The 17329-nt window shown below is 35.7% G+C and overlaps 1 protein-coding gene across 1 annotated transcript; it reads left to right on the forward strand.

The window, feature by feature from the left end:
- The first annotated feature begins 5384 nt into the window (after positions 1–5384).
- LOC128203304 (26S proteasome regulatory subunit 7) lies at positions 5385–15587 on the forward strand. The gene is made up of 12 exons (XM_052904670.1): positions 5385–5543; positions 6278–6315; positions 6641–6722; positions 7908–7982; positions 9227–9383; positions 9633–9705; positions 10862–10957; positions 11537–11701; positions 12492–12579; positions 13134–13336; positions 13705–13801; positions 15234–15587. Exons 1-12 carry the CDS (start codon positions 5474–5476, stop codon positions 15389–15391), a joined length of 1302 nt encoding a protein of 433 aa, XP_052760630.1. The 5' UTR covers positions 5385–5473; the 3' UTR covers positions 15392–15587.
- Positions 15588–17329: the final 1742 nt, after the last annotated feature.

Consider the following 17329-nt stretch of genomic DNA (forward strand, 5'->3'; position numbering starts at 1 on the left):
TTTTGTTGTTCAAGACTTCGAACTGAATTATGCGGTTTAAGACAAACATGCGATCTGATGTTGAAAAACCAGCTCTCAACATACTAATAAACAAAAGTCTATTCTATTTTATGCAATTTAACAGTTTCACCATACAACTGGTCGATAGTGTTTAGGTTTTGTTGTGCTACCCTTATTATATTTTTAGCTCACCTGAGCATACAGTGTTCAAGATGAGCTATTAGGATCGGTCTTCGTCAGGCATCCCGCTTTATTTTCATCAACAGTTGCTTTAAAAGATACCTTCTCTGAAACCATGCCGAAATCAATGAAACTTCATGAAGGGTGACTTTCTACAAAAATACAAGAGGTCTCTATTGACATACAACATCAAAATGGCCGAATATGGTCTAGTGGTATACATGTAGGTGTCTGCCCCTCACCAAAAAAGGTTGTGGGTTCGAGCCTCACCAGGAGTACTTTTCTCATGACCATTCAAAAAGGACACAGCACTGGTTTCTGACCCGGAAAAGGACTTGAGAGTGATTTATATTAGCATTGGGCTGTCTTTACAATCCAGCAAAAATAATTAGAATAAACCAAACGTGCTGACTTCCTGTTTTGCTTTAAAAAGCACATCTCTGACTTCCTGTTTTGCTTTATTATAAAACACATCTCTGAAACTCTGAGTCGAATTAATTAAAACCTCAATGGAAGCTTTCTTGGGTGACCGTCAACAAAAACGATTAAAACTCCGAATTATCCTTTTTTTTCTAGCTTTATTTAAGATACAACAAAAACATTAATACCTGCTTTAACTTCAATAAATTCTGAGCAACATTACTACTGGATGTTCATGGTTGAATTGTAAAATATATTTTGTTTTAGGCATATTGTTAAAATCTCAGTATTCCATTATATAGTAGAAATAAAGGGAGCAAATCTTTCTACAGTATGCACCAGCCAATTGTAACCATACCCCCAACCCCCAGGACCGGTGGGTTTACCGAGGATAACGGGGGAAATGGGCTTTTCACCTTCCAGGTGGCCCCGCCGTGCCGAGTGAATGTAATGGTTTTGTTTTTGGGCCAAGTATAGCAGGGTATGGGCCTAACATAGGATGTCCCCTGGTTGCTGGGGCATTTGGCAGGGATTTTACCAGCGGTTTGTCTCGCAGGACAGAGATTTTTACCCGGGGTTGACCGGACCCAAAGTACCCGCTATTCCCCGGACCTGAGAGCCGTGGTTACAATTGACTGGTGCATTATGAAGGTCATAATTATTTGTTCATTGGAATTATTGTCTATTTTAGTAACAAGGGAATATGTTTTATACATCATAAAATTAGTTACTCGAATAAGTCACTTCTAAGGTAATTATTGTTCCTTTTATTGACTTGTAGGGTAAATTAATTACGTATTTTTGTAGAATTACATTGATTTATTGTAAATTACACACAATTGAATTTAATAATCCGACTTCAATTGAACTACCGTAGACTATTGTAAAGCTTTCTATATCTTGCGAAATTGTAACTTTCAGTTATTTATGAAAATGTTGGTATTCAAATTGATATTTAGAAAACGCAGTCTATCACATTTTATCATGCAACGTGAAAAAATATTTACACCATTCTTTAGCATTTAATTAACCAGTCCCTAAGTAAAGCTAAACATTTGACAATATCAAATAAAGTCGGCGCCAAATAAAGTCGGCGCCCTCCCGGGTGCTTCTAGTGTGGAATTCCGAATTTCTCAAGTAGCCTCTTTGGATACGTCTCAGCCAGATTAAGAGGTAAGCTTTACAGACCCCATAGCCACCCCACCCCCAAAAAGACTTCCAAACCATCCAGAAAGAAGCTATACGCACTGTCATCACGAACTGTTAGTCCATAAAGTCTGCCGGAAAACTAACCCTGCTCATGAATATAATTCAATGTTGTCATAGACAATGAACTCTGACTAACCCCTGATTAGTTATCTGCTGAAGTATTTCCCCCTGAATTCAAAGCTAGCATATCGCAAGGCTATCTTCCCTGACTGTTACATGAACCAATGTCGGATAGAGCTCTTCCGGTTGGGTGATGATTTACATTATTATACCTCACGCTTGCCTGATTGGTTGACGCAGCCAGGGAACTATCTCTTATGCACTCTCTGTTTACTTACTATTTCTACCTATTCTGTAGTTTCTAACAAGGCTCATATCTCCCGGCGTTTACTTATGGTGGGTTAGACCTCACCTTCAGTAAAGAATGGGGGCATATTCCATTTGGCTTCTACATGTGTATGCCAGCAGAACAGGACCAAGTTTCGGAAATCTTTGGGTCTCTTACAACAGCCAGTGACTGTGAACATGGGTCACTATGTCCTCGGTCTACAGCACGGTATCGTTTATGCCAAGACTAAGGATCGGTGTGTCCTTTGTCTACAGCACGCTGTCCATTATGCCAAGATTAGGGATCGGTTTGTCCTTGGTCTAGAGCACGATGTCGTTCATGCCAGGAACAGGAATCGCTATATGTCCTTGGTCTAGAGCACGATGTCGTTCATACCAGGAACAGGAATCGCTATATGTCCTTGGTCTAGAGCACAATGTCGTTCATGCCAGGAACAGGAATCGCTATATGTCCTTGGTCTAGAGCACAATGTCGTTCATGCCAGGAACAGGAATCGCTATATGTCCTTGGTCTAGAGCACGATGTCGTTGATGCTAAGAACAACGATCACTATGCCTTTGGTTTACATAACGATGCCGTATATGCCAATACTATAACTGTAGGTATGCTGCTTGGCAACAATCCCAGGCAAACTTTGGACGTATATGTACGAGGTCAAACATCCTTTTCTAAAACGATATACAATTTGTTGGCATTTCCATATGGCCCGCGTCTCTCATATGTACAACATTAAAAATACCATTTAAGTAAGATGTGAAAAGGACTTTAAACTCATTAGATTCTTATGTGAAACAGACTTTGGATAAAGTATGAATATGGAGTTAAGTCTAGCCAAACAGCCATAAGGCACTAGACATGATGCATGCATGCTTGAGGCGGTGATACTTTCTTTGGCATTGTTGCTGTTGAGACATTAAACTATTACTGGACTATGGAACAATTCAGGAGAGTTGGAAATCCTTTAAGTAAACTTTTCTGGACCGGCTACTTCGTCAAGGCAAAATATAATAAGGGTTAGCACTGATCACTTCCTTTTGGGGTTAACATGCATAACAGCATTGTTGAGGAGGCCAGACTCAAAGATGTAGGTCAAAGTAACAGAGTAGGAGAAAAATGTCTTATGCGTTAAGATCAAACTAATTATAAGGAACTTAAAATTTACACACACACAGTTCCAAAAATCTAGTGAGTGGCCAAGTTTCATGAGCGTTTTAAGATCTACCATCCAAAACCATTATGGTTGCTAAGAAAAAGCCCATGCCTAATGTTATCCTCTCAGACTCGGCTATCAGCTAATTAACTTCAGCGAAAACGTTTTATATTACTTTCTGACCAGTTCGCCGTTAAGTTGGCCAACCAAAAATCGCTGAAGAAAACTGCCAATCTCTATTTCTTATTACATTTGTATTCACACGAATGCCATTTTCAAATAAGAAGAACTACACGTATTTAGATTAACTATGACGTATTTCACGAACCAAATTTACCTTTAAAGGGGCACAATATAGGTCGATGAAAACCATTATTTTTTTAAATTTAGTGCATTATTTAAGGATTAAAATTCGACATGTTGCATTTTATTTGGGTATGGTATGCAATGGGGCTGTTCAAAATGGGTGGAGTCCGAAATCATGAAATTATCTACATAAAAATCAATCAAATTATCGTTGCTTATTTTGTTTTAACTGCTTTACTGCATATTACAGTTGTGCATGTTGCCAATATTTTTACTACGATTTCATTGAAAAAAAATAGTTTCGTAGTAAATATGCCCCGCCCCTTGGTATTATTGAGCCCAATGGCAGGACAGAAGTATCGAACAAACGCACGCGATATCGATGGGAAATGCCATTGCACTTTATACAGAAATAAAGTGCAATTGATAAACAACAACCATCGTTAAGGAATGAAGTGTGAATGTAAATATTATGTGGAACTCGTTTGAATTTAATGATAAACACAAAAAAGCACATCATGTTAGAAAAAATCTATGAGAGAATTTTTGGCCCCTTTACATTTGGGGATTTTTGGCCACGAATGGATTATATGTAACTAAAAAACCTATTGATAAAAGCTTTTCTTGCATAAGGTGAGTTTTCGGTCATATGATCAGCGTACTCTGCACAACAAGAGTACCGATAATGAAATGGTAAGGGCCTCATGTAAGATGAGTCACGCGCAACAATGCGCCACTTCTGATTTCTTTTCGTGTATGGTTTATGAAAGTACATCATGGTATTATAATAAAGTGAAATCAAATATATAAGTATGCAAGAGTTTTTATCAAAAATTTAAAATAAGTTAACATAAAAACGCCGCTATTTTCAGAGGAACTATTTGACGTTAATAGTGATCTAAAATTACTACGCTTCATTCGTTAGCAAACAACGTCGCATGCGCTTTTTGTTGAAATGTATAATACTGCGTTTTCTACGGCATTTATCCACAATTCGATATTTTAGGTATGCGAGAACATCAATCATGTTTTCTGTCAGGATCGCTGGTTGTAGCTCCGTGAGCGGTATTGCTGGCACCAAACCCTCGGCCACATGCGGACAGACCTTGATAAACTCACATCAGGGATCTTGTCTGGGTGAAAGTTTCAAAGACTATAGCCTATTTGACACACACATTTCCTCTCGATCTGGTTATAACTTTTTTTCAAGATTTACAATATGGGTCCCAAATAACAGTCCCATAATCATTAATGGACATATATAACTAGGGCTGTATTTATTTGCTGATTGTCTAAACTCCTCTGGACAATGCCTGAAGTTTCTTCTTAGAAGTAACATATAGTTGAACTGATTTGCGTTTTTAGTTATCAAAGTAAAAATATATGAGTTGACCATGTCAAATCCGCAGGTGTCCGGTTTTCATAGTGTAATATTAGTCCATACAACGTGTAAAAATGTGTGTTTATATTATTGACACTCAACAAAGTACTTTTTTGGCATTCCTCATTCGCCATTCCAAAGTTAAGTTCATGAAGGTCATTCTGGAGGATATATCATAATATTTCTAATTCCTAACTTTCTGATATAGCAAGAAATCGTCATTTCGTATATATGGCACAGAAAAGTAGTGGGCTCTACCCTGGATCGATTGTAATAGTCCCGGCTTTTCCGATAATAGGTCCTGGGTCCCGGCAGATATACTCCGTTTTGACTTTTGGTGGGGACGTTTTGACCGTAGGACGTATTAACCTGGGGACGTTTTGACCTGCAACCCTCCATGCAATTCGTGAAATAAATTTACAGTACCTTGTCGGCAAAAAAATCAACAAAAGCATTTTTTCACACTATAAACTTCAAAATGCCGGACCATCTTGGCTCAGATCAGAGGAAAGTTAAAGAAGAACAGAAGGAAGACAAGCCAATTCAAGGTAAAACCTGTCGTTCAAATGTTCAGTATTTTAGACTTACAAAATATGCAAACTCATTTTGCTATGTCAGAGCGGTGGGTGGGGAATGTATTTTTTTATATATATTTGAAAGTGAATTAATATCTAATTGTACATGTATTTAACACCAGTGACTTAGAACAACGTGTATATTATAATAGTGGGCACACTTTTCTTACCAGGTTTACTTTTATGGTAACAGTGGTAAACAGCAGGAGTCAGCTGTCTCCATTAGCCTTAAAGGCTATTGGGGGAGGAGTGTGTGTGGAAAGAACCAGCTGCCCAGTTAGCTCAGTTGGTGAGAGCGTAGTGTACAGGCGGTCATGGGTCACTCTGGGCACACTTTTTCTCCCTTTCTCCGTGTGTGACAAGTTCAGACACAGCAACAACCATGACTGTAACTCAAATTCTTATCTAACAGAGTAGCTGGTTCTTACCTTCTCAAGCTGAAAACTGCTGTCAATTCATATGCAACTGCTATTAATATTCATAAAAGATTACTCTTGTCAACTGTCAAATAAAGGAAGTAGAAAAACCTACAATGGCCAAAACATTAATTAGCACATAGCTTTACCAACTGAGCAAACAAAACAACATAGTTCATAGTTCTTCATTATTAGATTTTTTCCGTCTTCCTCATGAGTATATGATCATCATCCATTAAAGTACTTATTTATAGAAAGATCTGCCAATACTACAATATTTTCTGTTTTCAGCTCTCGATGAAGGAGATATTGCCATGTTAAAAACTTATGTAAGTTTGGTTAGAGTATGTGTATAATAAGTAATGTACTGACGTACAGGTATTCTACAACTGCTTTTTGTTAAACAAGTTAGTAAATAGCCCTGAAACAAAAGATCACCATCACTAAAAAAAGAGAAATTCGTAACAGATGTCCCTGTTAGCACTTGAATATATTGGAATAGGAGTTTTTAAATATAATTGTAATCACTTTCAAACATCTAGAAATGCAATAAGATATATATAGGCTCTGTTGAGCTTTTTTTATTATACTGATGATGTTATTATTTTCTTTTGTTTGTGTTTTTGGTAATTATGCTTTTTTCACTTTTCTCAGGGTGCTGGACAGTACAGTCGTTTAATCAAACAAGTTGAGGAAGACATTGTAGAAGGTCTCAAGAAAGTCAATGAACTTGCAGGTAAGAAAGTCAAACATGAACTGTGTTGTCATTGGTTTTTCAGGCCAAAATGCAGTGGTTGAAAGTAGCACAAGCCCGCAAAACCTTCACTAGCAAAATGCTTTTTCTGACTTGCTGAAATTCTAGATTTTATGAAGCAGTGCTTGTTGAATTGTTTTAATGCCAATAATAGTGTATGTTTTGGACTATTTATTCAAGTCTAATTTTGATGCTGGAAAATGATAGATATGATTACAGCCTAATAATGGCACCACTTTAATTCTTGTATTTGTTTCATTCCCATTGGAACTGCCATTTAATTGGAACTGACACAAGACCACTTAGATATAACTATTCCAGGGCTTTTTCTGCCCATTTTGGGAAAAAGACCCTAGATATTTTGGGAAAATTTGTTAGTGAAATATGCCGAAATTAGAAAAAAATACAGTTAAAAGAACAAGCTTTTCAGTCTTCTGCGAATGAGGAAATGATTTATTATTAGTTTTGTGTTTTTCCTTTCAAAAGACCTGAAACGGCTGAAATATAAATACCTTGGTGTAATTATCTATAGCTATAAATAATGACAGATACTATTTCCTACTGATCTATCTCTGAATGTGATGAAAATCAATGATTTCTGAATTCAATCATCCCCAAAACTTTACATCACACAATTAATTAGGATGTTGAATGAACCAGTACAGGTGAAAAGACCTTAAAAAACCCAACAACTTTTGATTGGGCCTTTTGGGGGGGGTGGAGATTGGAAAAAAATATCATATAATGTAATTGGGGGATGGTTAGTCGGAGATGTGAGTACTACATGTATATAGGCCTGTATTCATAAATGTTCAATCAATGAAGAGATTTAATGGTCACTTGATAACCCAATACATACAAAACTGCTCCTGGAAGCTCTATTGTTTTACATTTGCGGTTGAATTTTTATTTTTCAAAGTTTGTTTCTGTAACAGCCTTTATGCTAAACTGCCATTCTCTCTATTGACTGATCCATAACTTTTGATAGTTCTAGATGGCAGTATTTGCATGTGGTGTGATGGGTAAAGGGCTCAATTGTTGCTGGAAGCACTGTCATATAACAATATTTGCAGTCAATAACAGGTGCTTTGTAATTTTCTGACCTGTTCATACTAATAGACACGTTTTACTTGTCTAAATACTTGTACATGTAATTGTATACTATAGGTATCAAGGAGTCGGACACAGGGCTTGGACCTCCTGCCTTGTGGGATCTGGCCGCTGACAAACAGACTCTCCAGAGTAAGTACTTGGTCAGAAAGTAAAATGTTGGATCTAATTCTAAAACCAAACTCCCATACACCTAGGCAGGTTATGAATCAGGGACACTTTGGTGAGAAGTGATCACGAACACGACAGCCTGAATTGAATTATATTATGTCAGCCAGATTGAAGTTTTTAGCTCGACTATTCGAAGAATAAGGAGAGCTATCCTAGTCACCCGAGCGTCAGCGACGGCGTAACCACTTAAGTTTTGGTAAGAGTTTGCGTACCACCTCAAATATTTTCAAAGTCCATCGACATATGGCTTTGAAACTTTGCACGCTTGTTCAACATCATGCCCCCAACCTGTACACAGGAGGAGGTAACTCTATCACTCATTTTGACAAAATTATGCCCCTTTTACGACTTAGAATTTATGTTAAAGTTTGCGTACCACAAATATTTTCAAATTAAATTTATGTAAATTTCTCAGCACATCATGTTTTGCCTTGAAATCTAATTTAACAGTGATCCATGCATGTTTTGCTAAAACTTTTCAATCCATACACCAAAAGCGGCGGAATAGTCGAGCGTGCTGTCTCTGTGACAGCTCTTGTTTTTATTGGACATACATGTAGTACATATGACAGATTATCTGATTGGACCAGTGAATACATAGTTAAAATTTCAGTATAAATTATGAAAGCTTTTAAAATATTTATACTTCGAACCATGCTGACTTTGGCATGAGAATAATCAGTGGGTCAGCTGATTTCAAAAAAAGAAAAAAAAATTAAAATGTATTGGTGATGGTTCAAAATGTTAAAAATTATTAATGTTTTGTAAGTTTAATGGGGTTGACCCCATTTTCAGGGGATTTTTTTACCAAGTATTTACATCCCTGTTACTCTGTGAACAAGAACTGCTGCCATATAGACCGTGTGTGACCAACCACAATTCTCCAATTTATTTCACTATAACAAGCATTCTGATTGGACTAGAATTAAACATGCCATGTTTAATTCTAGTCCAATCAGAAACCATGATGGTTTGACTAAAAGACGAAAGAATACAATACTCAAAATAACAAGAATTACCTAGTCTCATATATGTATTTGATTTAATTCAATCAGGAAAACTCTCTGGAGTGTGGCCATAACTGACTCAATTTCATAGTGTCTTGCAGTTTATGAAGGTCTTATCAATCATATTGAGATGTAAATCTTTGTGGTTTTAATCCGTTTGTAAAGAGGTAAATAAGCAAAAGTGTGTATTGTTTTCAGGTGAGCAGCCGTTACAAGTTGCCCGATGCACAAAGATAATTAACGCCGACTCAGACGATCCCAAATACATCATCAATGTGAAGCAGTTTGCAAAGTTTGTGGTTGACCTTGGGGACCAGGTGGCGCCCACAGATATAGAGGAGGGCATGAGGGTCGGGTAAGCATTTTAATATTTTTTACATTTATGTAGACAAATGAAACAAGATTTTTAGGAATAAGGAAACACTGATAATACATAGTGGTAAACTATATGTTGTTCAATGTAATGATACAAGTTATAGAAATATAGCAAATTGACTACAAAAATGAAATAGAAACCTTTAACTGCAAAGCTCAAAGAAGATGTGTAGCCAGCATGTGGGGTTAGGGAAGAATGTATTTGAGAAAGTGTTTTTTTGCTTTGCAGGGTGGACCGGAACAAATACCAGATCCACATTCCCCTACCTCCCAAGATTGACCCCTCAGTCACCATGATGCAGGTGAGTTCTTGTAAAGGATAATTATTTTAGGCTTTATTTGCTTGATTCAGCCTACTAAATGTCAGGCCGTCAACCAATTCCTATTTTCCTATATTTTTGAGAAATGTCCTATATTTTTCAAAACCTCCCATATTTCCTATATTTTCCTATATTTTGGATTTTTTCCTATATTTTTCTTAAAAAGTGGGGCTGTTATATTTGAAATAATTCAAAGGATTGATACTGCCTTTAGATAATGTTTATTTACAGTTTAAGACTGTCATTGTCCTCCAAACCATCACCATCATTCAGAATTGCTGTTGTATACACATGGTTATCTGTTTGAACACCTTTGATGAAGAGTATGCCGAACATCAAATCTTAAAGGTGTCCACTTAGATGACCACAGTTGTGTTGTTGCAGCATATTCTGCCTTGATGGAGAGGTTTAAGGAATGTGGGTTAAGTGAAACACAAATTGATTTTTCAACCTTAGAATTCCTATATTTTGCCCAGAAAATGCCAAAACCTCCTATATTTTTGGACAAAATTTCCTATATTTTTTCCTATATTTTTACCGAAACTTGGTCGACGGCCTGAAATGTGTTTTGAAAGAGTAAGTAGTATGAGCATTGTTCAGTGTTTGGTTACTTGCCTTGGTGTATTTAAACTTAGATTGAGGTCATTCAGTTGTGTAATTTATAGCCATTAAACAATGTGTTAGTAGCCAGATAAATAATTTCTTTGTGATGGCTCAAATATGTCCCTAATAGCCGGCTCGCATGCATGAACTGCTAAATAACTTGCGTTCTAGAAATCCATTTTATAGCCAAAATGTTATTTTGGCGGTTGTCGTTATCAAAAGCTGTTAAAACAATTAAATCAGTTATGGTATTCTTCCAGTATAATTCAAAGTCAGACAAGTGGGTTTCTATCAGAAACTTTGATTCTCAACATTTAAGAAATTTGTTTAAGTACATACTGGTATTAATTGTTTAACATCCATTATAAATTAAATAAGTTTTAGCTCAAGCAGTGAAAGCCAAATGTTTTGAAATAACGAACTGAGAGCCTTTTGCCTCTTTCCCAGTTTGAAGAAAAGCCAGGGATGGTATTCAACAGCCATTTTAAAAATAACTTCAAATTATAAATTTATAATAAATAATCTCCTTTCCTAGGTTGAAGAGAAGCCAGATGTAACATACAGTGATGTGGGAGGCTGTAAGGAACAGATAGAAAAACTCAGAGAAGTCGTGGAAACACCCCTGCTTCACGTGAGTGTTCAGCCATGTAGCCTGTTCATAGCTTACAGAATCAGTTTGTCCATTGTCCATGCAACATCAAGTGTTTGTTGCTTTTTTAACTTTTGATAAAATGGTTATTCAACTCTTTACTTTATTGTCCATTTGCAGGATCCTTTATTTTGAATTCCCCTTTGACTTGCATTGCCCAAAGAAAAATATTGATAGTCACCTACTTCTTGGCTCATCTGTTTTTCAAAGAAAAACGTTGAAATATTTAGTATTGTCATAGCCTTGGCATCATTATCATTGTATAAAAACTTCAACAAGAGACAAGAGTAAGTGTTTTGTTTTACCGTAAACTTGTACAATTTAGGTGCTTTAAGAAATACGTAATATCCAGTATATGGCTTGAACTCCTAGGGACCGATGAAATTTAAGCCAAGCGGGAATGCTTACCTTCAGTATAGAGAAATGGGTCCTTTACATCCAATTCAAGCCAACAAGGAACCCGAGCTAAGCAAGTTTGAGTCAACGGAATTTGACTGTACTAAAAACTTGTAGGTTAATTATTTCACAATATCTTTTTTATTTTGTTACTTTCCTTTTCAGCCAGAGAAGTTTGTCAACCTTGGCATTGAGCCACCGAAGGGCGTGTTGTTGTTCGGACCTCCTGGCACGGGGAAAACGCTGTGTGCACGTGCGGTAGCCAACAGGACAGATGCCTGCTTTATACGAGTTATCGGTTCAGAGCTTGTGCAGAAATATGTGGGAGAGGTGTGTTTGATTTTAACCTTTAGTTGTTACAAGAAAGATAAAATAAAATGTCCTGGGCAATGCTGTGACTAGTAAATTCCTCTTAGATAAACCATCGTAGATATTAATATAAAGGTGGTTTGGAGTCATTTCATGAATCTTGGAATAGTTATGACTAAAATTTGTAAGGAGAAAAACATGATTTCATATGTTACCTTATATACTGAAGATTGCTATAATTTGCGAAGATTCTTTTTTGCGATTTTTGGTAAGAGTCAGTTTTAGTGATCATATTTGAATTTGTGAAGCCCTTGTTTTGTGAAATAAAAATACTCCAACAGTACATGAATATTGAATATTTTTCCTATTACTATTTTAGTTTTTGAAATACCGATAACCTGAATAACATGATTATTAAAGCATTTAATTAAAATAAATAGATAATAGTGTACAGAAGTACCTGGCCAAAATTCCTTAGAAATATATCTTAATCATAACAAGATTAGTACATTTTGTATCTTATTTTGTTTCAATAGCCAAATTTGATTAAAAAAAAAAGGTAACTGTGTAAATATCTCGGTCTCAAAAACACCTTAATAAGGTTATTACACGATTCATACCAAAGATAACATAGTAGATGAGCTGATCCTGTTAATCCTTGTAAAGAACTCAAGATTATATGATAGATTGGGGCCTGGATGTAAAGATCAGTATGTATGTTCTCTGTATGCTTTCTACATCTTGACAATAGCGGAAAATCTTTGTTAGTCAATTGACATTAGCCCTTCAAGTTTTCTGTGTCTGTTTTCAGGGAGCACGTATGGTGAGAGAGCTGTTTGAAATGGCAAGAAATAAGAAAGCCTGCATTATCTTCTTTGATGAGATTGACGCTGTCGGAGGTAGGTTAAAGCTCATGAATGTTTTTTTACATCACTAGTATTCTAAAGTATTTTGTTATAATAGTTTCAGAGGATGAAATGGAAATTTAATATACCTTTCTCGCTGTTCATGATAGAATTACTCCAACTCATTATATAATATATTTTGTGAGCACAGTGGAAGTTCTGCTTAAACAAATAATAAAGTTGATCAAACAATAACTTTTCTTCTTCTGGAGTTGATGAGACCTTTAATTAAATATTCATATAATTTTTTTGGCTTAACCAGAAACTTTTATCTTAAATTGAACATAATATTTGTTTGGCAGGCCATTGGGTTCTGTTTTCAGTCAAGATTTTTAAAAATGGATCTAAGCTAGGATTTATTACATGAATGCTAAAAAAAGTTATTTGACCCAAACAAAATAGTTAGAAAATATATAAGTAATAATAGAAAGTATAATGGAAAATAAGTAAGTAATAAAAGAAAATAAGTATTAAGTAATAATAGAAAATATTGAATATCCCCTTTTAAAGATACTAAATATACTAATTTGATTAATTCTTTTCACCAGGTGCACGTTTTGACGATGGAGCTGGTGGAGATAACGAAGTACAGAGGACCATGTTAGAGTTGATCAATCAGCTAGACGGTTTTGATCCCCGTGGTAACATTAAGGTTCTCATGGCAACCAACCGTCCCGACACACTCGACCCCGCACTCATGAGGCCTGGGCGACTGGACAGGAAGATCGAGTTTGGGCTTCCTGATCTTGAGGTGGGGATTGAAACGTCTTAGAGCTATTCTATTTAAACATATAACCCCCAGGGGGAAAGCACTTTTAAAATATACCACCCGCCTACAAAAGCAAATTTACCATTTCTGGGTCCAAATTAGCGAAAAGAGACACCCATATACTATTTAAATAATTGCCATTCTCCCCGTGGGTTAAATGTTTTGATGGAATAGCCCTTATTAAAATGAATGTTAAAAATAATTTTAAATAATGCTTTAGCATGTCATTACAGTCTCCCCAAGATTTTTTGATCCTGCTGGTACAATTAGTTTGCTTGATAAAAAAGATGGGAGAACACATGTCAGCAGTATAATTGTAGTGTTCATGTCCTGATTTCTCTAAATTTCAGGGCTGTGCTCACATATTCCGCATCCATGCACGATCGATGAGTGTAGAGAAAGACATCCGATATGAACTCCTCGCCAGACTGTGTCCCAACACCACAGGTAAGCTGTCATTTCTTCTTTAGAAAAAAGACATGAAGTAATTACTGTAAATTGCACAATATAAAAGAAGGATAGTCTTGCATTCAAATTTGAAATTAATCAGTGGAAACTACAGGGAAAAGCGTAGGGCTGGTATTCATAAAACATCTCAAAGTCATTTCCTCAGTGTGTGTATACCAAGTGATAAATTGCGTCATAAATGCTACGTCGGAAGGCAATATTTTGATTTGAAAAAAGACATTAAACAAATATAACTTCACTATTTCTCCATCATTTTAAATGAAACATAACGCAGTCTTAGCCGCTTACAGAGCCCCACCTTCGGTCTTTTACCAGAATTTGATTGCGAGTTTAGTTTCTTTAAACACTTCGACAAACCTTTTCACAATACGGCCGTCTGACGGAGCACTGTCAAAACATTATTTTGAAAACGGGTTTGTCGAAGTGTTTGATGAAACTACATGTAATGACTTTTTCAAATTTCGGTAATAAAACAAATGCGGGGCTCTTAAAGCGGCATAGACTGTCATTTGTTTTATTTAAAATGGTGTTGTAAAAGCAAATTTATCTTTGACTCAAGTCTTCATTTTAAGCAAAATGTTGCCTTCCGACGTAGCATATATGACGTAATTTCTCACGTGGTATACACACACTGTTCCTATCTTAAGCCTTTTTTGATCATATGATATATTAACTTAAAAATATTTGAAATACTTTTTCAACATTGATTTTATTGAATGTATTTATTTTATTTTAAAAAGGCTTATCCTTTCCTTTTATTTGACTATGAAAAATTTAATAAGTCAACTTAAGTTAACAAATGACTTAAAATGCTTTATGAATACCGGCCCAGCCACCTCAATTGTTCCATGTTCCTGGTAGAAGGTACAAGGATCTAGCCCTAAAAAACACTAAAGCTAATAGCACAGGACGAAAAAAAAACCTTTTAGATTTATATCAAGTCCTATACTCATTGTTTTTCCTGATGTTCCAATGGTCCTTAATATGTGCCGGGTGCATTTTTGTGTAGTGCAGCAACTATGGCAGATATGTAAGGATAATTTTGTCTGTTGTCATCATCACAAGTTTGTTTCTGATGGAAAACAAACTGTTGTAGAGTCTTCAAGCTTGCAAATAAGTCATGGTCAGTAGATGACCCCTATTGATTCCGGCCCAGTTGGTCAGAGGTCATTGTCATGGTGATTGTTTCAATTAAAATGATGGGCTACTTATAAACCGCACATCCAATTTCCCTAAATAAAGTTTAAAATAAAGTATGCATAAATAGACTCATGGGATGCAGAGTTTAGCTCAGGGCCTGTACTAAGTATGTATGCCAAACGGTTCCATGCCAGCAGATTTGTAAAGGAAGATTTAATCCACCCCTATTTGACTATTGCCATAGAATCGTCTATTGTATTTTTATTGCCAGGTGCTGAGATTCGCAGTGTATGTACAGAGGCCGGCATGTTCGCTATACGTGCACGCAGAAAGATGGCGACCGAGAAAGATTTCCTTGAGGCCGTCAACAAAGTGATCAAGGCTTACGCCAAGTTTAGCTCCACTCCACGATACATGACATACAACTAGTGGATATATAACGTTGAATTTCATATTTTTGTGTCGTTTCATAACATGGATTCCATGAGTTATTCATTTACTTTTGTTGGTGCAACATATATGGATTTATGAATTATTATGTGTTACTTTATTGTCGAAGAAGCGCTTGTCATGAAATAATGATAAATTTAATATAAAACTTAAAATGTGAAATGTGCAAAATGAATATTCATGAGTCATTGCTTTCTTCGATAACAAAACAAATGCTTTACTAGAATTTATGACATGAATGTACAAGAGAGGCCATACCAAACTGATTATTTGTTATGTACAGTCATCGAAATTAGATTTTCAATGAACAAGCCCGAATTCATATACTATGGTTTGGCAGCTAATATTTAAAACAAGACCTGCCATATAAAATTCAGAATTTTAGCAAGCCTGGAAGACATTATACCAGAGCAGGCTTGCATGGGGTTAATTTGGACCTCTGTAAGAATTGGGTTTTAATTTCAAAACCAGCAGGAAAAAAATAAATAAAAAGGCATTGAAAAGAACAAGTATTATTCTGCTTACACCATTTTGCCTTGTGTTCACCCTCACACAACTAATGAAAGCATTATATACTACATTTACATGTCCATACATCAAGTAAATTGAATCTCTCCCTGTTTATGATATAGTTCCTGACTATGTTATTTTAATTATTAAGCTCAAGAAAATCCATATGACTGCTTCATTTAGATCCTAGTTATAACATACATATAGTACTTAACTTTCACCATGTTAATGCATGAATAGGGATCTGTTATTGTCTGTGTTCCTGGTCTGTCCCATGTGTTATCATCCAAAATAACTTCATCTTGTCCTATTACCTGAAGACAGTTGGCTTGATTAGATTAAAAAATATAAAACATAATTGTTAAAGATTAATGCAATGTAATTGTTTGAAATTGATCAAGTTGGAAATGTTCTCTTATATAAAATAAGGCAAAGCCAAACATTTAAACTAAATTTTTGATTGCGTTAACATTTTAATGCTAATTTTCCATGATGAAAAATGGATGCGTTTGTGTTCACTGTCTTGCTACAGTTCAATAAGAACACTGGTTCCATTTAAATGGACGTGAATGTAATAAGTTTGAATAATTCAGAATGAGTATCTCATTACAGTATAACTATGTCCTTAAACCTCACTTATTTATGTGCTGTTGTCAAATACCGTATGATGCATCTGATGTTTATCTTTCAATGAAAATAAATATTTCAATACAATATAACCCGAGTGTTTAAACCTTGAAAGATGAGCCCTTTGTATAAACACCTGTGGATATTGGTATCTGCCTTGCATTTAAGTTCTTCATTGTTTACCAGTATAGGTTTGGTTTCGAAAGTTTGAATACCATGCCATTGTGCGTCATTACTTAAAAAAAATCTGCAATTTATGGCCTTGTTTTGATCAGGGGCTATGAATTACGAACAGTCTCAAGTCTTGAGTTCAGACTTAAGTGGGAGAACTGCAAACCTTCCTTTCATTATAACAGTCTTTCTTGTTGAGTAATGATGATGAAATATGCTGAATTTCATTACTATTCGATATTTTACTAGTATTCATAACTATTTTTGTAAAACGAATGGAATAAATATGATTCTTTGTAATTTAATAAAAGGGCTTTCCTGAGTCAGGACTTGGACTTGAGACTTTTCGTAAACATAACCCTGGGAACCCCTGGGAACCGTTTTAACAATAATTCTTGGTGCAGTTATGTACCAAGGCGAGATTTTCAATGCACTGTAGGTATAGTGCCGCTCCTAGAAATCGTGATGAAACGGCCCCCAACACCGCGCACTTTGTAATATTTCAAGCGAAATAGTTATTAAAAGCTACAAGTCGGAGTAATATTTGTTGCATTTTGTTATTTTCTTAAAATCAAATTATTGACGCATTTTAGAAATTTGTAGTAATGA

Source organism: Mya arenaria, chromosome 9 (genome assembly GCF_026914265.1).
Source record: "Mya arenaria isolate MELC-2E11 chromosome 9, ASM2691426v1".
In the NCBI taxonomy this organism is placed as follows: Eukaryota; Metazoa; Mollusca; class Bivalvia; order Myida; family Myidae; genus Mya; species Mya arenaria.